This window comes from Fundulus heteroclitus, chromosome 20 (genome assembly GCF_011125445.2).
Source record: "Fundulus heteroclitus isolate FHET01 chromosome 20, MU-UCD_Fhet_4.1, whole genome shotgun sequence".
NCBI lineage: Eukaryota > Metazoa > Chordata > Actinopteri > Cyprinodontiformes > Fundulidae > Fundulus > Fundulus heteroclitus.
In genome coordinates, this window is record NC_046380.1 from 15,841,619 (window position 1) to 15,867,962 (window position 26,344).

The 26,344-nt window shown below is 39.8% G+C and overlaps 1 protein-coding gene across 4 annotated transcripts in view; it reads right to left on the reverse strand.

Annotated features, from left to right (window-relative positions):
* Positions 1-343: 343 nt before the first annotated feature.
* Positions 344-26,344, reverse strand: part of itga7 (integrin, alpha 7) — a 42,181-nt gene continuing 16,180 nt past the window's right edge. Inside the window, exons 2-27 of one of the 4 annotated variants that reach the window (XR_004933588.1) lie at positions 24,029-24,156; positions 21,693-21,772; positions 21,292-21,547; positions 18,580-18,711; positions 17,786-17,884; positions 13,256-13,463; positions 11,851-12,047; positions 11,497-11,585; positions 11,281-11,408; positions 10,999-11,094; positions 10,815-10,876; positions 10,436-10,605; positions 10,167-10,310; positions 9,961-10,076; positions 9,495-9,681; positions 9,330-9,404; positions 9,043-9,122; positions 8,856-8,933; positions 8,418-8,520; positions 8,014-8,208; positions 7,810-7,926; positions 7,023-7,136; positions 5,233-5,331; positions 4,897-5,022; positions 3,510-3,674; positions 2,261-2,286 (exon numbers count right to left, since the gene is read on the reverse strand). Coding sequence is in view for 3 of the 4 variants with exons in the window: in XM_036152141.1 (XP_036008034.1) it covers positions 2,131-2,286; positions 4,897-5,022; positions 5,233-5,331; positions 7,023-7,136; positions 7,810-7,926; positions 8,014-8,208; positions 8,418-8,520; positions 8,856-8,933; positions 9,043-9,122; positions 9,330-9,404; positions 9,495-9,681; positions 9,961-10,076; positions 10,167-10,310; positions 10,436-10,605; positions 10,815-10,876; positions 10,999-11,094; positions 11,281-11,408; positions 11,497-11,585; positions 11,851-12,047; positions 13,256-13,463; positions 17,786-17,884; positions 18,580-18,711; positions 21,292-21,547; positions 21,693-21,772; positions 24,029-24,156 (3,235 nt within the window). In the remaining variant the exon portion in view is untranslated. Of the gene's footprint in view, positions 2,287-3,509; positions 3,675-4,896; positions 5,023-5,232; positions 5,332-7,022; positions 7,137-7,809; positions 7,927-8,013; positions 8,209-8,417; positions 8,521-8,855; positions 8,934-9,042; positions 9,123-9,329; positions 9,405-9,494; positions 9,682-9,960; positions 10,077-10,166; positions 10,311-10,435; positions 10,606-10,814; positions 10,877-10,998; positions 11,095-11,280; positions 11,409-11,496; positions 11,586-11,850; positions 12,048-13,255; positions 13,464-17,785; positions 17,885-18,579; positions 18,712-21,291; positions 21,548-21,692; positions 21,773-24,028; positions 24,157-26,344 lie in introns of all 4 variants that reach the window. The other 3 variants (XM_036152141.1, XM_012869355.3, XM_012869354.3) reach the window with 3 other exon arrangements.

Below are 26,344 nucleotides of genomic sequence, written 5' to 3' on the forward strand. Positions count from 1 at the left end.
ACTTAGTAAAGTGCCTTGAGATGACGTGTTGTGATCTGGCGCCATATAAATTTCTGTTGCATCATTCCCAGATTTCTGCTTTGACACAGTCAGCCAGTCTACAGGCAATTCCTTTGAATTAATTTGTTTACTTTGTATACTGACATGCACAGTCAGCTGTCACATTGTACTGTACTTAGTCTAAAATATTGCACATAATATATTTTTAGTTTTTGTGCACAATTTGTGTGCAATTTTTGTCAGTTTAACTGTTTTGCCGCCACCTGCTGTTGTGTTAGTGAGCTGCAACCTTTCTAACCCCATTCTCTCAGACCGCTGCTCATAAAAAAAATCTACCGACAAATTTCTTGGCCAAGTTGTCTTTTATTTACAAGGTTGAAACGGTACAGCCAAACAAAAATAAATAAATGGCAACAAAAATAATCGTAGTTTTGGAGACATCAGAAGCGCAGTAGGACCCTGCATGCAGAAAACACAAACGATTGTCCAGCAATACCTAAAAATCCAAGCCGTCTCCAAAACGCTTTACAACTGAGTTAATGACTCCAAAATAAAATCCTCAAAAAGTTTGTTCTGCTCCATTTGCTGCTGTTGTAGAAAACTAGGAAATCCCTTCTATGCGTCGCTTCAGCGTCTGAAGGATGTTGTACTCGCCCACCTGTGTCCAACAGATGTCTCAGGGCGGCAGCATCTAATTAGCAGTAGCCTTGTGTTTGTGACCAGTAGCTCTCCATCTGCCGTGTTTACAATAAGGCACATGTTGGAAATTAGACCCATCGGTGCTGAAATCATTGTACTGGTTCATGTGAAATCATGTGAGCAGTTATCAGGGTGACAAATTAGATTGTATAATTAGAAAACGTTATTTGCTTAATATTTGCTCATGAGCATCCTAAGTCACTCAGAAATGTTATAAAACTATTTTAGACATTCTGCCTTTTGCAAAAATGATAATTACATGTGCTGTAATCAGCAGGAACCTGTTGGAAAATAAATTTGGAGTTAAGCATTGCTTACCTTTCTGACCCATTTGATTTCCATGCAACAACGAGGTCACGACCCCTAGCATTTCACGGTGTTGCCTGTATTTCATTTCACGGTAAATTCAAGGTAAACCAGGCAGCAGACCAGAGACGTTCAGTAGATCTAACTAACATGTAACTAAAAAAGAAAAAAATAGTAACAAAGGTTTTTTTTTTTTTTTAAACATGTGACAGCAAAATAGTGAGCATACAGGTGCGTCTCAAATTAAAATCTCATCAGGATGTTTATTTCAGTAACAAAATTTGTTCATTGAATAGAAACAAAAAGTGGCATACTTACAAAGTGGCAGTTTTGATAGCTGTAAGCCATCAAATTTCAACTGAAATAAAAAGTAAGAATGTGTCACTCTGTATGTTATGAATATTATATGTTTCACTTTTTGAGCTGAGTTACTGAAATAAATCAACATTTCAGTGTTATTTTAATTTATTGGGATGCACCTGCATTATTTATTTTTTTCCCAACTAGCCAAGAAAACTATGCATTCAGTTCATCGTTACAAACAAAACAAAACAAAAAACAACTCCAAACATTCTTTTCATTAAAAAGCTGTTTTTTTTTTCCTTTGCCTGTTCTCATATCTCAGTCCCAGTAGTTCAGGCAAAAAGTAGTCTGTCCCATGGCGTCTGCATCAATCTGCATGTCTCTTGGCATCTAATATTGTCCTGTATGTTTGTGCATTCATGCATGTCTTTGATTTTCCATTCCTCCTCTGATCTGTCAGTCAAAACCGCTGACAGACGACGAAGCGCCGACGCTCCCTTGTGTACGCCGTGAAACGTACTGAGCAGCGAGACTCGTTCTGACCTTGTTGCGAGCCTTCAGTGCTCGCTGTCAAACTGTGAAACAGTGGATGCACAGTGTAAACAGAATATTTGAGGCCAAGATGTTAATGAGCTGCAGTTTGGAGAATACAGATCTGCCCAAAGGCCACCGATTTGCATGTTCTGACATGCGCGATATCCCATGATCCCAGTCTTGGTGAACTTTTTTTTTTTTTTTTTTTTTTTCCCAATCAGTTAGTTGCTAAGCAAAGACAGAATGAGTGCCACACACGGTGATTCAAATTATGACAGTGCTTCAAAGTTACAAGGTCCCATCACTCCAGTGCGTGGCCCATTCCTTTTTATGGACACTTCCAGACTTCTCCGTTTGGAACTGTGGCCGGAGCTCGCGGGGAATCTTCACTGCGTGGTACTGAGGAAGCTTGTCTTTGTAGTGCGCACGTCGGAAGAAGCCACACTGTCCACACAGGGAGGAGAGGAGGTCCAGAGAAGATGGGGAGGGGATGGAAAGAGAAGGCAAAATGAAACAGACAACAGCAGAAAAACAGTTAGTATGAGTAGAACTGATTTATTTGCCCATATTTCAGGGCTCTTGTTTCATATTTCAAGCCCTGGAAGTGAATTATCTCATCCTTGAATTTTCTATTTAAGCTTACTTAGCCAGTCTTCTGATGACCTGCAGTCAAAAAAAGGCACACACTAGAAAACACACTACCATTATCTCTGTTTCAAAGCATTAAAAGACAAATATATGCAAACCAATGACTTCATTCCATGTCCATTAAACAGATAAAAAATATAAAGAAAGAAAAACACCCAGCAATCTTGTGTCAAGCTCATTCTGGCATTTGTTATTTTTTTCTTTTTTTTACACATCAAACACATGCAAACCAAACATGGCTTAAAAAATGTACGACATGTATTTATGTGAAGAAAATGACTCGTCTTAACAGATTGATGCCAGAACGAACAGGTGCAGGTCATTAAACAGTAAGAGGCACCGCACACAGCACAGCAGGCAGCTCAAAGCCCTGAAGCAGAGACGGCTGGATGGTGTTCAACAAGGACCAATTAATCCGCCATCCTCAATAATGGGAGCATTTAGCCTGCTAAAATCTACATCCTGCTGAATTTTGATTGATCTGATCAGAGAAAGTATTGAAGTCCCAGTGTCTGCTATTCATCAGGAATGTTGTAAACAAGGAGGGTTTGTTACTAGGGTGCTGTGCATTGCACAAATTCCTTTTAGCGTAAGAATTGATATACAATCAGGAGAGAGATTACATGATCATATCTAGTCTTATGGTCCAGCTTGTGTACACAAGTTAGACGATTTACACACCTCCACAATTAGTGGTCCAAGGATGAAAAAGTATTTAAAAAAAAAAAGAATGAATAGTAAATTTCTACTTTTTTTTTTTATTGCTGTAGCATAATCTCACACTGAAACGTTTAGAAAATGTGTATCTTTGGAGTCAGTATATGATTCAGCAGGTAAAAAAAAAAAAAAAAAAAAAAAACTAATCTGAATTTTTATGAAATACTTGTTTTTTGTTGTTCTTTTCAGAAATGTACAGGGCACAATGGGACTGCGCTCTCTCTCTGTTTCATGCTGTAATACACAACACCGGCCTCGGAGTGAGCGGAGCAGCAAAACGAATGTGCGTGAGGAGTTTTTACCGCTTGGAGAGACAGGAGGAGGGGAGAGCAGGCCAGATGGAAATAGGTTTAATATTATAGCTCTGATGCCTGCTTCTCCACCTCCGAGGGTTGCACCCCCAAATGGGCGCGGTAGTACTCCGTCTCATAGTGCGGGCGCCGCTGGCTGCGCTTGAAGAACCCACACTGAGGCATCAGATAACCGTGGGGGGTGGGGGGGGGGGGGGGATGGAGAAACAAAGAGAAAGATGACAGGCTTAAAGTCAGAATGATACAAGAAAAAATGGGAAGGAGAGAAAGTAGAAAAATATCAGCAGAAAGGATAAAAAGTACAGTTGAGAGAGTTGGAAAGATTTATATGCCTGAAAGATGAAGAAAAGGTGAGAAATAAATGGACTGGAGTAGAAAGTGTGTAGAAAGTGCTGAATGAAGGTAAATGATGGAATAATTTACATCTATAGAAACTTCTAAACTAGATGCTGAATTGTGGAAAGTCGTGATGCATATATTTCCAAACGGGTTGCTACATTTACACACTGCAAAAACAAAATTAAAATTAAAAATAAGTCAAAGTTTCTTGAAATTGGTGTATTTGTCCTTGATTTGAGGAGGTAAATAAGATTATCTGCCAATAGAATGAGTATTTTTACCCCTAAAAATCAGATAATTAGATAAACTACACTTGAAATAAGATGATGGAGATGAGTTGTTCCTATTGTAAGTGTAAAAATCTCATTCCATTGGCAAATACTCTTATTTATCTGCTCAAATCAAGAAAACATTTTCTTATTTTTATTTGTATTTTTGCAGTTCATTCTTCTTAAAGGAGGACTTTGATCTACTCTAAGCAACCATCTAGGCCTTTTTCTCCTCAGCCTGGATTAAAGCATACTGATGGAAAATGTGTGGCAGAAAAAAACAGCACTAGTGACGAAAGTATGGCTTTGAGAGGATTAGGAAGCAAACCCATTCAAGAGTTTGGGGGGAGGGGGTTCACCTGGTGTGGACTGAAGCTGGAGTCAGAGCTTTATAGGAGACACCACACACAGACGCATCCGGGACATTGGCTACAACTGTCATGTCAAAACTACTGCTGAATTAGAGCCCCTTACCTGTGGTAACACTTTCTAATAATTAAAGATATACCCACAGTTTAAAACATCTATTTATTAATTATTTGATCAACAAAATCATATTTTTAAATGTATGAAAGTTTAGCATACATTTTTTTAGCAGCACTTCCATGAGAGTACACATTTCTTGCCATTGACTCAGCTGTCTTTTCCATATTTTTAAAGATATATAACCTTAACTTTGAGTCCTGTTAGTGATTAAGAACCAAATTGTACCTAAAAGCCATCAAAGACGACTATCCAGGACTAAAAAAAAGCCCAACCCTGTGAATTACCTTCCACAATATGCAGACGAGGAGAGTCAGCAGCAGGATGCCTGCCAAGATGGCTATTAGGATGATCCACCAGGGGATCCGGTACTGGTCTGCAAGACCAAGCTCAGGGTAGATCATTACTGGGATCTGGTGAGGAGGAGAGGATTACATGTACAATAAGCAAAAATAATAGGTAATGCAAGGCATATTTTTATGTATTTTATGTATTCAGCTTGTTTGACAGAAACTTCTTGGTCACCAGCTTAGTGAACCTACATGTTCAGATTTCTGTTTTTCATTTGTTTAAACGTATTATCTAATAATCTATACGGTTCTTTGTAGTGGTGAGTTGAGTACCTGTACAGATGCATCCCTGAGGACCAGATGTTTGATGCTGGACTTCACAGTGATGTTGGCTCTGATCAGCAGCTCCAGAGCACTAACAGTTGGGAAATCCTGAGAGACAGAGAAATAAATCAAACTTTAACCCTAAAAAAAAAAAAAAATCATTCGGTTGTAGCTTGAGTGTACTTCGCTTTAAAACATGAGGATTTCAGATGAACCCATTACACTTTATTCCTAATAATTCTGTATAAGCACTCTTGTATATGTATGTTGTCTGTTGCACTATATTGCAAAAACAACTTTTCCTGCAGAAAGACAATAAGTGATGGCTCTGACTCAGAACCCCGTTACTTTTAAAGTCATAGCTGACAGGAAAGGTTCACAGGCGGATTCAGGATGCAGCTTATGGCACACTGAAAAGCCGAGCAAAAGCAAGAGCTAACTGGTTCCGTGGAGCCAGGGAAGCAAAACTTATCTACAGCAAGAAGATATGTGGACACATTGATATCTCCTTGTTAAACAGCCTCAACAACCTATTTGCACGCTTTGAGAGAGAATCACTAGAAGCAGGCTGTGTGTTTGTCCACAACCAGTGTGAGAAGGACCCTCTCCAGGATTAACTCTCGTAAGTGACTGAATAACATACCTGGTTGTGTTTTATAGCAATAATGAGAAGATCAAGAGTGTCCTCACGAACATTTTAAACATATCTCTGAGCCTATCAACTGTTCCTACGTCTTTCAAAGTTGTCACAATAACGCCTTTTCCCAGGAGGCACAACCCATCCACCCACAATGATTGCCAGCCAATAGTACTGACTTTAATCATTATAAAATGCATACAATCTGGCCAAAATTAAGTCCATCAATCTCAAAACTGGTTTCAGTTTTCATACGGGTCAAACACCAGATACAAGCCAGTGGTTTGTCTCTTTTATGCACATATCTGTGTGAACTGAGCCTGCAGCTTTCAACTTATTGACCAGAAATCCCTCAGTGTAGATTCAAGACCCTGGAGATCAAAAGTTATAAAAAGCTTTCTGCCACATCGAAGAATGTAGGCATGGCCAAGCTTTAAAATCGGGCGTCTCGCCATAAAAGGTCCAATACCACCATGACCATGGACCATGAAGGTCCAATAACTACCACAAACACAGGGTTGAAGCTATGCCAACCTTTCTGTGTGTTATCACAAACCAGCACATTCACATCGCCATTTGCTGACGTCACTTTAACTCCATCCAGTTAGAACAAGAAGTTACACGTTTAGCTGGTGGATGTGCTCTTTTTCTAGTCTTGACTCATACAGGTTTTAATGTCTGATGATCCGACAGCGAACAGTGCCTGTCGGCTGGACCATGTGGGCTCGGCAGAGTGGTGAATCTCATCACCCCGACATTTGCACACAGCTGGCTCTGAATGATACATGCATGATCCGATTTGCTCCAAACTGGAGATGAATGATGTTTCTCAGCCTACAAACAGGTCAATTGAATTACACTGCAATGTTACACACACACACACACTACTGGTTACACAGGTTTCTGAGCCAATGAAAATCATTAACACTGTCACTTGCAAATGTGTATTCACACACTTCAATCTGTCGTGGACTGTCTGGTTAGAGATCTATGCAAATTGCACAATGCTGCCTGCAGCTAAATGTACTGTGCAGCGTTGTAGACTGCCATCTGACGTTTTGACTTGAAATGAGTTCATAATTGTACGTGCGATTTATTTGGATGTTTTGCTTATTTGGACAGACAGAACAACTGATTTAGATACAGAACCGCTGTTTTTTACCTCTATGAAACTGCTCTTCCATAGCCTGGCGTGGATCTTGAGGACAGTCTGACCAGTAAAGCTGTGGAGCGGACACTGGAACAGCACACAGCGTGCTGACCCAAGGAGGCAATCCTGAAGAATGAAATGACAGCTAAACACTCTGCATGAGATTGTCCATTTAGGAGAAGGACAGCAAAGCAACGTTCTTCATAGCACGTGTCAAACTCAAGACCCACGGGCCAAATCTGGCCCATCAAGGTTATTTATACGGCCCTCAAGAGTCAAAAAATTAATATTATGTCATAAAGTAGAGGCATATATTCTTTTAAAGTTTATAAAGTGGCTAAAACTGTGCCTCCTGTAGCGAATGTTGATTTAGCTGTCTAGTAACAACATCCTGCCACTGGATGTCAGTTTTTCCACAACACATTAAAACAACCCAGACATGTCAAAAAAGTGATGCAGCATCATAAGAGTTTAAAGTGGAACTCACCCCAATAACGTTTTTTTTTTTTTCAGATAAACTGTATAAACTGGGTCTATGTGTGCTACTTTTATGTCACTGTGCTTTTTCTATATTTCTATATGAACTGAAATGAAATTATAAGATCAAAAGTATCATCAATACACGTGCAACCAGCCCTTTTAATGACTTCATGATGTCAGTGGCCCAATGTAGAAATGAGTTTGACACTCCTGCTTTATAGTCTCCGTCTTTAGATTTCACAGTTTTGTTTCTTAAATGCATTTGAAATAATTAATTAAAGTTAAAAACATTTCCCTCTGCATTTTTAGTCTCTCCTACCAGTTTAAGTGACTTGCGTCTCTCTGAAGCTGCCACTGCTGGCGTGGTGCGTCCGTCACTGCCTTTTGTCATCACTTGATCTTCCTCCTCTGGATGTGAACGCCGACTTCTACCCACCTGTATATAGTCGCACAAATAATCTTTGAAGCTTGTAAATTCAGATGCAATTGGTAGTTATAGAACAGCCCTACTTGCACCTATTACCTGCTCAGCAGCTGATGAACTCTGCAGCTTTAGGGGATTCACAGCTCCGGCAGGACTACAGTGAGTCTCTGGGTGGCCCTCAAACTTCAGGCTTGCAGGATACAGCAGCCACTTCCCATTGACCAGCTCGTTAGGCCACATGATGTTGAGGAAGGCGGAGCCTAGGGTCTGGAGAGGTTTTCCAGGATTGGATATCTGAGAAAATAAAATAAATATCAGGTTGAATTTTTTTGTGGGGGCTTTTTTTTCTTGTTTTTATTTTTTTTGTATTTTTTTAGCAGACTTCATAGTCTTTCCCTCTTTTAGTCACACAGATTAAATTGTACTAATCATAGAATATTACTTGTACAAAATACAACAATCACTCTGTGGCCAAGACAAACAAACAAAAACTCTTCCCTCACCACAAACTCTAAATCCACAGGGTTGCCAATGTCCTCCAGGCTGGTCATGGCGCTCTCCCCCTTCACCGTGCCACTGAAGAACAGCTGGTGAGGACGAGCCAGTCTGAAGAAAAAAAATTAACGTCAGCACTTTAGTTAGCAGATATGCTTTTATTTGTTCGTTTTGAGCATTTTCTCATTTCACAAGTGCAAATTTCAGAACAGTTTACTGGGATTTCCTGTGTAAGATAAACACAAAGTAGTACATACCATAATTTGAAGTAGAAGCCAAAAGGGTGCATGGCTTTCAAGGTTTTTTTTGCAAATAAAAGTGCTAAGACTATGGAATGACCCCTTTACTCTAATACCCCTAAGTAAAATCCACTAGCACTAACTGCCTTCAAAAGTCGCCTTATTTTAAATGCAACATTTAGACTACAGATGTATCTGCTCACTCACCCAATGAGAGACAGGGGGAGCTCTATCACAACTTTAGCATAAGCTGTGACAGGATCCAGGTCAAGCTGTTCACTGATCCTGGAGAGAGGAAAAAAAAGAAACTAGTCAGAATAAAAAAACGTTTTAAATACATGTTAATATTTATGCTTTGAACACCGGTTGCTACAGAGGGGTTTGGGGTCCTTACGTTGCCAGTTGGAGACCTGCTGTCAGCTCAGTTGTCTCAGTAGTGATGTTGGATGTGCTCAGGTTGATGGTGAATTTTAGCTAAAATTGAAAGAAAAAAGGATAAAATTGAAGTGTAATTGCAAATGCATAGTTTTGTAAAACAGGCAGAGATTTCTGTCTGGCTTGAGCTTCTGTGCTAGTTATTATAAATGCGTCTTACAGGGGACTCTGCCAGGTTTCTGATAAAAGCGCTACTACACTGCCACACATTCACAAGACGAGGCAAAAGAAACAACTTTTTTTTACCTTCGCATTTCGTTTGACAGGGTTTCCCAGATCACATTCAACTTGGGAGCCATTCTGATTCGCCTGACACATCATCTGCGGTCAGAAACAAACACATACGATCAGAATAAATATACTGCTTTATATCACCTGATGATTCGTCTGCACGGCTTCTTTAGGGCGTACCTGCGGTGGGACCCTGGAGCCGGCGTACGGCAACGTGCTTGGAAGGTTGATAAACAGTTGGGAAGCGTGAGCGTCATCGCCGTCTTCCTCTGGGTTCAGAGGATCTGAAGGCGTGTTGGTCACCGTGATCTCCAGCACCACCAGCCGCTGATCAGACAGAGAAAACACCTGCACACCGTCATCATCTCTGCGTGAAGACAAAGAAAAAGGTGGGTCATCTGGTCAAAAAGCACACATTTGGCAATGCAACAAACTGTATATAAGCACATTTAGTCAATTGGGCACTTTTTACTGATTAAAAACTAGAAGTGAAAGATTAAAATGATAGGGCTTCAGTAAGGATTTGCGTGACCGAGCATCAAAAGGCTAATTTAAGAGATTAACTCAATATTAATGTAGATTTTGGACGGTTCAAAGACAGTAAATGCATCACCAAACTCTCCGGTTCACTCGTTTCAGCACTAACCTGGGCAGAGGAGTGAAGGAGTCAGAGTTCAGGGGCCTGGTTCCAAACTGGTAGCTCAGCTTCAGGTTGCTCTGACAGATTTTGTCGCTGCCGCATCCTTCTCGCAGGAAGTTCACCTTTAAAGTTTAACCGGGAGACATGATGAGTTCCATCGGGATTTAAGGTTTTTCGATTAAAAGCTTGATAACTCTATTTTTCTCACAGACCTCAGAATGCAGCGTGTTAGACGGAGAGATATTCAGTACAGGTGGCAGCTTGGTCGCTCTCTTAGAGTGCTTGCGCGGCGGCACAGGCTTGATCGTGTGGGTTACGTCTAATGAAATGGGACGCAGTTTGTCACGGATGTTTTCCTGCAAGGACGAGAAGGGAGCAGAAACGTTTGTCCAAAAAATATTGGTTTGTGACGTTTTCATAATAGGTGCATGCCTGCAAGAATAAAAGAACATAAAGACAGCGGAGGTTGCCATTGACTGACATGCAGCTGGAAGATGGCAGTCGTGCAATCAGCGCGGCGCTGCCGATGCAGCTCCACCTCTTCTGTCTGGGTGTACTCTGGGTCCAGAGAGCTGCGTCCCAGGAAGTTAACGCGGTGAGGGAGGCCCAGCTTTCTGCGCTCCGTGTCTGCTTCAAACTGCACCACGAGGGCTGGAGAACAACGAGAAATACGAGATGACAAGAAAAAAAAAGTCCACAATAAATAGCTGCTTTTAATCTTAATGCGGTTACAACACAGATACGAAAGGTTCCCGGAGTAATTATTAATAACTCCAGACTCTCTTGGCAATGCTTCAATTTATTTTGTGAAAAAAAGTACATAACACAAATTAAAAGCTGAAAGCTTTGGTTTGACTTACTAATGTGTGGCGAGTAGTGATGTGGGTGTGCCGTGAACATAAAGCAGGCCTTAACCTCAACACTGAAAGGAAGTTGGAGAGGAGTAACAGCCAGTTAGATATTGCCAGAAGCGTTTTTACAGCAACATGCCCTTCAGCTTAAAACTGATTCGTCTTAGAAGGTTTTAACATTATCGGTTCCTACCAAACTCCCTCTCTTTCCTTGCAGTTCTTCTGCTCCAAATCAATATACTGAGGATCGATTGATACTTCTCTGATCACGTGGATTACGGGACGAGACCTTGAGGATGCAGAGACAGATGAAAAAAAAGATGCATTTAAGGAAAGCAAATCATGCATTGTGTCTGCTTGGATGTTATTTTGGTCTAGTTGTATTCGGTATTTCCTACATACTGATTGAAGGTAAAATAAGATAACAGCTACTTAATGACCAGAGTTTGTTTTTTTGTTTGTTTATTTTTTTTACCTGAAGAGAACCACAGAGTCATTAAGAGAACCGACAACCACATCTGGATAGTGGTTCTCGTCGATATCCATACCCCCTGAGATGGAGTAGCCAAAACGTTTCACGTCAAAGTCACGGCCATCCAGAACCTAATGTGACATAGATTACGTTTACTAAGAGCCTCGAGGCTTTCATTTACTTACATGCAAACCTATTAGCTTTGCTTCTGAAACTGACCTGAGCAGGCTTAGTCTCAATTCCAGCATCAGAGCCTCTGTAGATGAAAACTTTTCCATCTCCATCAAATGGAGCTCCCACCGCAATATCTGCAAATATCAGACAGATTCATTTTTAGACGTTTTGGTTTGTCAAGCACAGTGAATGGAGATCTTTCAACATGCTAATGGTTGCACAGGTCTTAAGCTACACCAACAGAACATGTCATTTGTTTAAAAAAAATATAAATTTTGATTCAGAAACTTTGGTCTCTGTACCTTATAATGCCAAACCGGTCTTATGTTATTAATATATGACATTTCTGATTCATGATTTATAAGCTCTGTAAATTAAAAAAAACAGCGTTGCTCACACCTCCGTATCCATCCTGATCGAGATCTCCGATATTACCGACTGTCATCCCAAACATGGAGTCATATGTTCCATTGAGGCGGATCGGTCTGGCCTGATCATCCCAGTGACCAAAGGGGTTTAAATACACATACACAGCTCCGCCGATCTCTGCTTTACGGTCAAAAAAGTTAGGAGCTCCAACAATCACATCTGTCCACCTAGCAACAGAAATAAAGGCAGAAGTTCACATATTAAAACAATGCTTAGAGAATTTTAAACTATTCACCTCTCAACCCAAAAAAAATCTGCCATGTTTAAAGGAGGCTTATTTAGTTTTGCTTTCAAAAGAAAATTTCTTGATGGTCAATTTAAAGGAGTTTTTCAGTTATTTAGCTTTTCTAAAAATTAAAGAAGCCATTAGCCACACAACTGCCAAATAAATGGTTATTCTCTTGCAATAGAAAACTAATAGTGCAAATCAGGACCAAGTATATTCCCAGCTAGCGGTGAGTACAAAATGAAATTATGTTGATTTTAAAATAGCAAGCACACTACTTTTTAGTCAAAAGATAAAATAATACTGTTTTCCACAATAATACAGACTAGGATTTCATTGCTTTATTTGATTGTTTTACAAAATGAATAAAATTTTATCAATACATAAACCTGGGTGCACGGTTTATTAATTATTTTTGGAATTTTATAAAGTCTGCTAGAGATGACATATAACAGAAGAAAAGCAGTTAAATTGTGGGACAATTACGGCATCCTTGATCCATAAGGGCCAAGTTTGTAGAGTATGCCACTAACTGTTCTCCTGGCACCAGCTTCTTCCACCTGAGCGGCAGATCTCTGCAGATCCTCTAGAGTTGCCATTGGCCTGATGAAAACTCTCTGATTAATACTTTCCTTTCCCGGTTAGATTAGGTGGACAACAGTGTGTTAAGTGTTGTAGTTGAGCTGTACTGTTTCCACTTTTAGATAATTGATTCAATGCTCGGTGACATGCTAGGATTGGTTTGCTCCTAGGATTTTATTTCTTTGTTTGTTCAAATTACATTCACTGCCCTCTAACACACCTGTAAGTCCTGCACAAAACAGCTGTATTGGTCTAAACTACAAATAACTGGATTTTATTTTCTAATTAGAAGACTGTTGAATATTGTTGCACAGGACTCGATTTAGCTGTATCTGAGTGAAGGAGGATGATTAAATATATCACCCTGAATTTTTTTGTTGTTTTATTTGTAAAATACTTTTTTTTTTTCTTGCATGTCACAATTAGGCTACTTTGTGTTGATGTATCCCACAAAATACCAATCAACTACGTGTAAAAGCTTTTGCAATGCACTGCATAGTGTAGCATTTTTACTTATTAGGTCTGTCATGATAAATTACAGTGAATTATAAATGATCCTTTCCTCACCCATCATTGTTGAGATCCGTGGTGGCCACAGAATATCCAAACGAGGATGCAAGCTCCTCCCCCCAGAATATGTGCTGAGGCACCAGCCGGTGCACGTTGTCCTTCTTCAGCAGCACCACAGCCCCTGTGTGTTTGGCACGTGGTGCACCAGCCACAAAGGTCAGCTCCTCGAGGTTCATTATGCCTTTGGCTGAGTCTACAGAAAACCCTGGTGTAAGAAGAGAAGGAAACATAAGAAGAGGAAACGGAAGAAAAAAAAGGGGGGAAAGCAGAGTCGGGTTCAGACATCAGTACTGGCTGTGAGCTGTAGTGGCTCGGCTCTTCTCTGTGGGCAATGATCTGCATGTCTTCTTACTAATGAAATGTGTAGCTTAAGTGACTATTGATTTTATGCCAAAGTCATGATGTGTGTGATGTTCTGTGTGTCTGTGTCTGCTAGTAAAAGCTAACTGGCTGATTGTGACATGAGCAGAAGGGGATGCCTGATCCTGGTGTGATGAGACTGATGACGCTGTAGCTGTGCATCAGATGCCTCTGGTTGGGTTAGTATGTAAAAAAATAAATAAAAGTAGAGGCACATTAACCAGATTTATTGCCAAATGTATCTCCTCCTTTTTGATGTGTGTTCTATTTAAGCTTATGTGTGCTGAGATGTGAAAACACCATTGGGTGTAACTCAAGTGAACCATAGGAGTAATAGAAGTAATTTTACTTCATGAAATGATTGTGTTTGCATTTCTTTATCAAACTTTGAGACAAATTGCATATTATTTAAAATCATTTACACAACAATGCATTTTTCAGTCTGACATGCAGGCAGAGGGTTTATACAGAGAGGTTAATCCATGGGAACACAGGACATTTGTTAGCTCTGAGTAAACATGCAAAGGAAGACAAGAAGGACACCAAATGAGAGCAGCTCCAGGGTGGCAGGTGTGGAATTTAACATAGTAGTTCCTCCAGACCAGTAAATGGAGACAGGGTGTTATTTGTTCTGCTTTTAACATGCATGCCACCAGCGATCTGGCGCTCTAAATATAAATGCAGAATGAAAGCAGAATGGAGCAAAAGGTTGTTTAGCAGTGGTAACCTTAAAATATTGGTGTTTGTATATATATATATATATATATATATATATATATATATATATATATATATATATATATATAGATAGATAGCTTCACCACACAATAATGAAATTACTAAAATATTTTTTTGCTTATATGTGTTCGGTTCTGGTTAACTCTTAATTTTTCATTCTATTATCTTCATTAATCTCATAAGTTCTTGCATCTTTTTGTCCTTTTTAAATTCAAGAATGTCCAACATTAATAAAAAATCAATTTCCTTCTATTTGTGCGATCTGCTCCAATCGTTGCAATTTAAAATAAATACAATTTATGCATAACATGCATTCTAATTGATCTTTTTAACCAGTCTAGTATCAAAATGGGCTTTTTTTAAGACTGCTCTTTGTGTTTTTCTAAATTCTGTGCCCAACATTTGCTTTGGCTTTGATGAATCTTCAAATGGCCTTTATTCCGCAATTTGGACATTTTTCACTGTTAATCATAAAATCACAAAATGTCTACATCCTGAGAGATTTGTGAGCAATGATTCAAACGTTATCAAGCACACATAAATGTTTCGCGTCATCTGGCTGCAGGATCAATGGAAGCATGTGAGTGATGAATGAGGGCTAAAAGGTCATGAGGGAATTAGTGTTGTCAGGGCCACAGCTCAACATTGCAAGGGAACGCAGGCTCGGAGGGATGTGAATGGAGAGAGATTTATAGTGAATCCACACACTGAAGAATAATAACTGAAGATCGACAATGAATAGAAACTGGTCCTGTTTAACAGGCGCTGGCTAATAGAAAACAGGCAGTTTTGGTACGCCGGTTAGAGATGGCCTTCAAAATGGTGCTTCAGAAGCTTAAAGGCGGCCAGGGAATCTTTATTGTCCAGAGACTTCATCCATTCATTTAGATTTTTTTCTTCTGAACTAAATTCATTAAAGCTGTCAAACCATTAAATAAATACGTCTAACCCACAGACCGCTTTAACATTTTTACACATTGCCTAAATTCTTAAGCAGGACACAAAATTTAAAAATGTGTTTACTTGCCTGGTCAGAAGTGATCAAGACGGCTAAATCATCCATGCTAAACTTTTCCACATTGTTTCACTTTACAACTACCAACTTTTATATATTTATTTACAATTTTGTATGAAAGACCAACACAAAATGGTAAACAACTAACACAGAAATTTACTCTAATCCAAACTATTTAACTGTAACTCTGGCTGAATGTTTGGGAGCGATTCTTCTGCACAACGGTCAACTTCTGTCTTAGTCTCAAGTGTTTCACGGCGACTTCTTGACCAGATTTTCTGCTCCTTCTGAAAAGAAACATTACTACCCCCCCCCCCCTCACCCAATACATTTAATCGTTGGGGTGGTGTCCAAAGATATTTTTTCCTCTGCACAAAGCATTTTGCATTTAGCCTAAAATGTTTAATTTTGGTGTCATCTGGCCTTCTTCCACACATTTCCATGTCTACATGGGTGCCACTCTCTCAGTAAAGCCAGATGTTTGGTTGTCCTGTCAATAGATTTTCCCACTTTAGCTGTGAGTCTCTGCAGCTCCTCCACATTTACCCTGGGCTTTCTGGCTGCTTCTCTGATTAATATCTTTCTCAGGCAGCATCTCAGTTTCTGTGGACAGCTTTGTCGTGGTACATTTTCAGTTGCCCTTTCTATTTTTAGATGATTGACTGAGACGGGCACTGTGAGATGTTCAAAGCCAAGATATGTTTTTGGGTTTTTTTGGTTTTTAACCTAATCCTGCTTCAGACCTCTCCGAAACTTTCTCCCTGACCTGACTGAAGTGTTCCCTGGTCTTCATGATGCCGTTTGTTCACTTGTCTTCTCTAGCAGACCTCTGAGACCTTCACAAGAGAGGCTGGATTTATGCTAGGCTACAATCACAGCCAGTAAGACTATTTACTGGTTAGGTGACATCAGAGGGCAATTTGTTTGAATGGGAGTTATTCTGGGTTATCAGCATAAAGGCGACTGAATACAAATGCACACACCCCTTTAAAAAAGAATTACGTATTTTACCTTTGACATTTCAGTTATACACTACTTTATGCTAACCGGACTCTGGACAGATGGATATCGCTCCACCTAGCTTCACTCACATCCATCTGGGACCTCTCCCATAGAGAGTGATTTCTCCAACCAATTTTATTGTCCAGCCAATCAGGACGCAGGGCTGGAGTTTCATAAATGTGACGTAGTGGAGAAGCGACCGTGACGTGAGACTGTTTTGATTCAGACAACAATGGCGGCTCGCATCGAGGAAGCAAGCGTTAACATTGATGCTGCTATTTCTTCCGTGTTGTCCAATCTACCTAATATTGTTTCATTAAAAGAACATCAGAGAACGCCTCTGAAGGCTTTTGTTGGTGGAAACGATGTTTTCGCCCTTCTCCCGACCGGATTTGGCAAGTTTTGTTTTACGGGGCGCGCCTGTGGCGTAGCGGTTAGCATGAACCATGTTAGGAGTCCTTTAGTCCTCGACGCGGTCGGCCCGAGATCGACTCCGACCCGCGGCGCTTTGCCACCTGTCTTCCCCCCTCTTCCTGTCAGCTCACTGTCAATAAGACGCGTGCCACTAGAGCCGCAAACACATTTAAAGAAAATAAAAAAAAGGTTTGTTTTTTCCTGCGTCACTCTCACAGCGTGACAGGTTAGCTTTGGTGTGAGTGGTTGAAATAGCACGTCGATAAAGATGACAGAGAAGTGGCTTATCCAATCATATGCAAGAATTTTTGATAAGGCCCAGCCTTTAAAAAAGGCAATTCCTATGAATCAGTCCCAGATGTATGTGAGTGAAGCTAGGAGGAGCGAAATACGTCTGGCTAGAGTCAGGTTAACTTTATGCAGGTCTATCACATAAAATACAAAACTACATTTAGGTTTTTGGTTGTAACGTGAAATAATGTGAAAATAGCTTTGCAGAACATACACAACTACAACACAAATGTTAAAGTGCCTATGTTGGAATTTGGGAAGGAACAATCATTTTGTGTTGTTAGTTAAACTCTTCAACACCATTTTGTTAAGAGGAGCTCCAACAATCAACGGTAAAGCCCACCACCAAGACGCTCTGGAAAGTTTCACCCAAACAGACACACTAAAGACAGTGGACAAAACGGACAAACACCCTCGTGCTACTACACACAAAGAGACAACCATCTTTTTGAGTCAAAGACCACCAGGTGGTATTAAAGAAAATTAGGTATAATGTGAAATAATAATGAAATAAATTGAATTAAATGAAATCATTACAGCTGTGAGAAAAAGAACGACTTAGATGGTCATCTCTTTATCATGGTATAAAGAGATTACGCACTAAAAATCTACATCTGAGGACAAATGCCAAAGACAAAGACAGAACAGAGACTACATCCACTACAAGTCCAACCTGATCCAAACGAGCACACTCCACGCCTACAAACCTAAGTAGCTATTATGAGCTACGTCCTCAAACGGTGTGGAAGGCTCCAGAGTTTTGTACAGCGGTGCGTCTTCAACAGCGCTAGCCATGAACAAGAGCCCTATGTGGCCCAAAAACGGGAGAGGAAAGACAGAAGGAGACAGAGGAACGAGTGTGGGAGGGGGTGGTGGGGTGGTGAAATGGTGAGGGAGGAAAAAAGAGGAGAAAGGGGGGGGGGTGCAGGTGAGACAGGCTGTGTTTGATTGATGCTTTGTTTTTGTGGCGCAGCAGCACTTCCGCCTGCAAAACCAAGGGGTTTGTGTTGGAAAGACGACGTTTTGGGCTCAGACTGCATCCCGACCGCCTAAAACTGTGACATGTCGTCTCTTCTCCAGCCTCCCAAAGAGGTTGGCCCATTGAATGAAGGCAGCACTACTGGCCTGAAGCTGGAGCTTACAATGTTTCCCTTGTTTCCACAAGAAAAGCAGTCATCACTGGCATCATCAGAATTCATCTCAGGCCACAGTCGGCTGCAGGCCTTTTTGACATGTCCACCCACTGTGAGAAAGCGCTCACAGAAAAGATATTGAGTCATATTTTGGGTTTTATGAGTCACAGGCCCAGCCAGAAATAATCCCCAGGGGAATGGGAGTGACATTGAAACAAGTTTACCCTCTTGCAGCCAGGGGCGGCTGAGCATTTGCTGCTGTTCCTGTGTTTATTCGGGTTACAGTCTGAGCCCCGACGTCCGCCTCCCACGGCCCTCTCTTTCTCTCCTGTGCTCGGGCAGCAGTGAGGACAGAGGGCAAGTCCTACCCAGGTAACTGTGGGAGGGCACTGGGATGAGCAGCGCATTGAACTCTTTGTGATCTGCCACCTCGTACGGCCCATCGTCATAGAAACCGAGGTCAAGCACAGTCTGGTTCAGGAGCTCGACTCGCAGCTCACCTGGAAAGGAAACAGGTCAAGGCACAGCAGAGCAGCAAGAAAACACTTTCTACATCGCTGGTAAAAAAGAAAGTAACTTTTCAGCTTTGACTTCATCCTTGTTTAATCTATTGCATGTGGTTCGGGGAATTTGTACACCGGATTTTAGATTTCTATAACTTTAGAACCTGCTAAAGACCAGATGAATATATAGATAGACAGACAGACAGACAGACAGACAGACAGACAGACAGATAGATAGATAGATAGATAGATAGATAGATAGATAGATAGATAGATAGATAGATAGATAAACCTGGAATAAAATAAGGCACATTTTCTTTTTCATCACAATCACACATCATCAGACACAGAATATACAAGATTAGAAATATACATGCAGTGCCTTGCAAAGGTTTTCACAACTCTTACTTTAGAACTATAAACTTTAGCGTATTTTAAAGGGATTTTATATGTCAACAAAAAGTTGTACATTATTGTGAAGCTCAAATAAAGTAGGACAAATGTTTTCAGAATATTTTACAATTTGACTGTGGCAAGGCTTTGTATACCATCCCTTTAGTCCATCAAGTCTCAACAAAATCCAATTAACAATTACCCTTAGAGGTAGTGGTAATGTGTCATTTAATCTCTAAATACCAAAGTGCTGAAGAACATTTGGGCAATGAAAATAAGGTTGTGGAGAACTTTGAAGAATAGATCATTTATATAACAATTTCCAAGGTTCTGAGCATCATCTGAAAATGAAGAGAGTACCGCTCAGCTGCAAATCTACCAAGAAATGGTTTTTCAGTTAAACTTACAGTTTGGGCCATATAGTGAACAAGCCAAACATTAGTAAGAAGATGTTCCAGTCTGATGAGATCAAAATAAAACCTTTTGGCCCATGTTCAAAACACTTTTTTTGTGAAAACTAGCTCTGCACATCACCCTGAACACCTCATCCCTGAGGTAAAACATGGTGGCGGCAGCATCATGTTGTGGGGACGCTGTCTTTTTAGCAAAGACAGAGAAGCTGGTAAGATTTGATGGGAACATGAATGGAACTAAATACCAGGCAGTCCTGGGACAATAAAAAAGACTTCAGACTGCAGTGGCAAGGTGCATTCACTTGATATGAATTGCTGCATACTCCAGGAGACTCTCAGCTGCAACCTTAGCAAAAAGTTGGTCTGCAAATGACAAATGCATGCAAAATAACTGCATTACAAAAAAAGAAACGGCATGTATTTTTCCTTCTGCTTCACCATTATGTGATACTTTGTAGTGGTCTATCACATAAAATCCCCATAAAATACATTTAAATGTGTAATGGGACAAAATGAGAAGAGGTTTGAAACATGTAAAATCTTTTGCAAGGCACTGTACATGGGGAAAAAAGCACATCATCAATCCAGATTTCAACTTTTCTACTATCAATTTCGTATATTTTAAACTCAAAAAGCATTCCAAAGAAAAATAACATTATTGATGCAGCAGTCGCTGACCTGTCGCTAGAACTGGCTTTACCAGCCGCAGAGTGAACAGAGACACAAATATGACCCCTTTTGTATTTGCGTGTAGCTAACTGACCCAGTGAAAAACTAATCTTTATGAATGAAATTTTTACTCTGAAATATATAAAGTCATTTATTTTCAATGGGTGTTAAAAATTAAATCAAAATTAAGTTGCATGAAACACAAAAATTTGTGTTTTTTATTTGTCTTTTTGCAAACGGTTTAACTTTTTTAACATAGAAAGCGCCCAAGGACCGCTTCAAGTGTTGTTGTTTTTTTGCACATCTATGTTGTCTTGTTAAACTGACAGTTGTTTAGGGAGAACAGCTCCTCGCACTGAGCCTGGTTCTGATGAATGTTTCTTCCTGTGAAACGTGAGTTCTCCTCTCCACTGTCACCATATGCATGCTCAGTATGAGGGATTGCAGCAAAGTTAACAGGATTCAATCAACTGTCCACTGCTGCTGCATGTTTGTTCAGGAAGAGTGATTACTGCAAAGCCAGTCGATGCGATCAGCTGGGTTTCCTTAGACGGAGAGCGTTTTACCAATTAGCATAATAAACTAAATTTAAAGGCATTTTATGATAATCAGGGTCGAGTTGAATTGTATGTAACTGACTGATTGATTTGACAACATATCTCTTAAAATAAACAGTTGGATCTTATTACATTTTTTAATGTGAATATATAATGTGACATGCACAGAGAAGCTGCAACACGCATCAAACACTCTCTTTGTTATCTCTGACAGAAACTAATCCATTAAGTAATTAATGCATTTGATTAATCCAAGACCTTAATTTGATTCACCTCTGTTTGCGTTCAATCAGTAGATTAGCCTATACATCATAAGCCCTGTCCTGCAGTCAGTAATATATTATTTAAAATATATACATTGATTATCTTTCTTTCATAGATTACAGTAAGAATTTCACCCCTAATTTCCAGACTCTGCATATTGTAATATTGGAAATGGAAGATTATTGAAAAATCATATCCATAAATATTATCAGTTGTTTGTTTTTTTATCCGACTCTTTTGGAGACATGTCTAAAAACAAAAACGCTGCCTGGAAACGTTACCTTTCCAGTTGTATGTTCCCGGAGCTCCAAAGAGGATGAAATTTCTGTCTGGAGTGAAACTGACAGACAGACCCTGCTGACAGAAACCAAACTGCTCGTGTCCCTGCGATCGGCCCTCGCAGAACTTCCACTCTCCTCCGTCCAAGTCGTCCCGCTTCGTCAGGTCATCGCTCAGGACGTAGCAGCGTCCGATGGGATCCCGGGTTTCCGAAGGTTGACTCACTCGTTGTCTCAGCTCGTACAGGTGAGCACAGGTCTTGTGAGAAACAGTATAATATCAAATTTGTGGTTTCAGTCTGGCTCAGTTAGGGTTAGCTGAAAAAAACAACATGCTTTTGCCAAATTACACAGCGGTTATCTGCACTGATGGATGTTATGTTCGCCTTATAAAGATCACTTACCACCACTTTGCCTCCAATTCCCTGACTTTTGACTGAAACTCCCAACCACTGATTGTCTTTGCTCTCTCTGTCCAGATTCACTGCAGAAAAACAGAGCAGGACCTGTCAGCGTCAGTGTCAATGTTGATGATTTTCAAAAACTTAGGAAAAAAATTAAAGCTCAAATGCTCTTTGGCTGCAGTTCAATGGGAAGTAAGAAGACTTTGCTATCAAAGGTGGACTTTAAATAATGCTTCCAGTCACAAAAAGAACACTATTAGTAAAGTCAAGAAAATTAAAAGAAAAATAGAGCTGCACAATAGCTTGAACTGCAACAATCGCTATATTGACACGAAAAAATGAAAGAACTGGTTGAATGCCTTTTTGGGAAATCAGAGTAAAAAGATGCAGGGAACAATAGAAATATGCTAATAATAAAGAAAACTTTTAACCATGGTCACCATTATAATATTAAACACCACAAACACAATTGCAGTTAAATCTTTTCCTTATTCTTGGGTAGCCTTAAGGCTCATTTATACTTAATGCAGGGATCTTCCTGATGCACATCCAGATAAAATAAACAGAGAAATACCAGCAATAATCGGGGGAGCAGTGTTGCACAGCATTGCTTGCACACATTCAGCAAAAGAAACAAAGAAGAAAATGGCAGAAGTATTTGAACTTCTCCATCCAGGTGCTGCAGTGTGTTGATTTGGTGCACAGACTACCTCCGTCTACAGCAGTGCTCCTTTTTATGCAATTTTCTGAAAATGTACATTATCAAGACGTCCTCCCTAGTCAACAAGTTTGCCATTCCTGAAACTTTCCTCCAATCTCAGGATCTAACAACCAAATGGATGCATTGAAAGCATGAGGGCAGTGATACAACAGCAGAAAGTCAACACTATTTAGATTAATAAGGGAAGTACATACAGGCCTTTACTGAAAGTGTCTATGTAGCTGAATACAGGGATGCCTCAGTCTGATAGGATCAGAGTGAGATCAAAGCATTTAAAAATGGTGGTATCATTTTAAAATCATAAAAAATACAAATTTCTTTATGATTTTAAAATCCTCTGCACACTGTTCTTACACACTGTTTTTCTCCTGCACATTACATCTGATCACTGCTGCACTTTATATTATATTGCATTGTCGTAAGCTGTATGCAACGAAATTTCGTTCTGTATGCACTCTGTACATACAAAATTACAATAAAGTTAAGTCTAAATCTAAGTCTAAGTCTAAGTCTAAAAAAAAAGACAGTATCACTACCTGTTTTTATACTGTGACTTTATGTGAACCACACCATCTCCAAATAGTGCAGCAACCTTTTGCAGTGTTAAAATATTAGCCTATTTTTATGTGCACAGCTTGAAAGCTACTTTGCAGGCTGTGCACAGCATGTTGTTGATCTCACAAGTCTTAGTTTCCGCCACAGTTCACCCATTACAATTAAATCTACAGGGAAAGCAAATGTGTACTGGCTGCTGCAGCTCCCCGTCTTGTCTGCTCTATAGGCTCTGCTGAGATATCCCCAGCTGTCCAAGAGAGCGGAGCTCAAAAACTAGTCTTTTAAATTTTACCACATTCAAAGCATGCTCCAAATTTACATTTTATGTACTTAAAATGTACTTAAACTGTAACGCCTAACAAAATTAATGTTTATGCAGACAAACTGTATAAACTGGGATTAAGGTGCTACTTAAGTTCACGTGAAAATTTTAAATCACGCAATAGAGTTAGTTTAGTTTCAGTTTCAGTGCTGCCCTCTTAGGGTTGAACGGTGGCTATTGCAGTTGAATTTTCCTCATTGGTTCAAACGGTACATGTTTTCGTCATCATAGCCCCGGTTCGGGTATTTAGGCATCTCAGTCAGACACCATGGTGAGTCAGACTCTGGAGTTGGAATCAGGAGCATTGGGAGTATTGATCAATAAGTAGCATCTGTTACTGCTCATGATTAGACGAGCGGTATATAAGCTCAGATGTTTTAATGATGCAGATCAGCATCAGAGGCAAAAAAGTCATGACTGGGACATCCCAACATATTACATGTCTTATGTATTTAATTAAAATTATCCGCTTGCTGAGTGTCTCTTGTTTCAGGGGGGTAAAATTGCAGATACTGTACCTAAAGTGCCAACTATAATTTTCCAGAGCCTGAGATACATGTTTAAAGCTTCTTCTCCACAGCTAACAATTTTTTCAAAGTATTATTTATCTTGATATCACAAATGACAGGGACTCCAACTAATCTAGTTTTTTTTTAACCATAAAATAACAAATAAGCTGCTTGTACATCACCTAATAAATTACCGGATGAACTTTCTAAGATGACAGCACAAACTCACCGTCTCCATCGATATCCACCCTGTCACAGTCGTACTCCTCTGGTGTGATCGGGCAACGGAAAAGGGCTCCGGGTCGACTTCCCCTCAGCTTACCCTGCCCCGCTGCCTGTGGCGCTCCCACCAAGATCCTAACAAAAAATGAAGAGTTTTACACATTTTTAGGCTATTTTCCTGAAGAAAGGTACTCCATATAAGTCACGTACCGTTAAAACTATTCTGATTGTTATTTACACCTCAAGTGAAACCTTTAAACCCTGTTTGGATAATGTGCAGTACAGCGTTTTGTGTAGTCTAGATTTTGTTGAGTGAGTTTTTGGTGCTCTATATATACCCCTAACATACATGTATCACAATCATGTTTTACAATCATAGCACAGAAAAAGCTTTATTTCTGGGTAGAGGGTGGCTGGTATTTTGGGTCCCTGCACTCTCCCATATTAGGAATGGCTGATTCAGGCAAGGATGCTATTTAAAAACCCAGCGTTGAGCTTCATTCCCCAACACCATTAGCTTCTGCGTGGACAGGGAAGCATACATTGCCAGACACAAGACAGAGCTGAACATGACGGCAAACAATCTAGACTTTTATCAACTAATCTTATTCACACATTACACCCATTCTTCCCTCACTTCACTGGCTTCCCGTCTCCACCAGGGTTGAATACAAAATCTCTCTCCTCACTCATCAATGCCCCTCCCTGTCTCAAAGCACCGCTCATTCCACAAACCACAGCAGGTTCCCTCCGCTGCACTCATGCAAACCAGCTTCATATTCCCAGAACCAGGTTGAGCACCATGGGAGACAGAGCTTTCTGTGCCACTGCTCCCGGTCTGAGGAATGCCCTCCATGACACCATGATGGCACCACAATCACAGACAGCTTTTAAAAAAGGACTAAAAACATTTATTTATAGTGATGCATTTTAGTCTTTAATAGTCAGTTACCAATTTAACTTTTATTGGAATTGGAATCATCATTTTTGAGCAATCTGAGATTTTGACCGTGTAAAATTTAGTACAAAAAAATTGTATATAATAATAATAATAATAATAGTTAGATAGATAGATAGATAGATAGATAGATAGATAGATAGATAGATAGATAGATAGATAGATAGATAGATAGATAGATAGATAGATAGATAGATAGATAGATAGATAGATAGATAGATAGATAGATAGATAGATAGATAGATAGATAGATAGATAGATAGATAGATTCTACTGTGTATCAGTAGAATCTGATACACAGATTCTGGTAGCAAAAATCTACCTATATACAGTATCTTATATCCAAACTAGTAAGTTTGACTTATTATTTATATCGTTGTTTTTTTGTTTTCCTTAAAGGAGGGAACTTTTAAGTAAAAAAAATTGGTCAATTCCAGCGATAATTCTTAAGACCGGGCTTTGAAAACCTAATCCCGCAGAAAATTCCAGTTTTAATGAAGGACAAATAAAGAAAATCTGCACAACTAGCACATGAACTGATCCAGCTAGCTGTTATGTTACATCTATCTGCTGTGTACAGCTTTAATAGTCGGGCCAGTTAAAACACATAACTCGTGTGAGATTGCACCTAAAAGACAACCAATCATTTAGACTAAACAGTCTTCTGATGGTGATTTAGGATCCTTGTATTTCATTTCATACCGCTGTAATTTATCATCTTCCATTTCTTTGAACTTTCATTAAAACAGATCCTCAAGCTTAGCCACAAAAATCTCCCAAAGTGCTGTTTGATGAAGAGTCCTGTTAAGATTTAGGTGTGCTCATTTTGGGGGAAATTCCTGAGCTTAAATACAAATAAACAGTGGGAAGCACATTAGATATGACATCAGCCTAATGAGGATGTCAGATAACATCATCTCCTGAAGCGATATATATAAAGCATATATGGTGTCTCTAAAAAAAACAGATAAGATCCAGTTTACATTTCAGGACACTCTCTTATGTTTTCGGGTAAAGGTGATACCTCTCTTTGCTCCTGCATGTGCAGATGCAGCTCTTAGGATGTCATTCTGGGAGGTCTAGTGATCTTCCATATCGCTCCTATTTAGAGAGGAGCTTGGTGGAGCAGTTTTAAAAACTTTACCCTGTAATCAGAAGCTAAAGGCAAAAAAGGCTTTGAAAGGTTTCAGACAAGAACACGCATAAAGAAGGAATGTAAGCAAACCAAAGATTTTAAGCTAGACTTTTATATCAATGTTACAGAGTTTCTGGACCAAGATCTATTTGCCTTATTTTTAATGACATTAAATTATATTGGGTTGTAACTTCAAATGTGAAAAGAGTTACTGAATTAAGTTAAGGTGA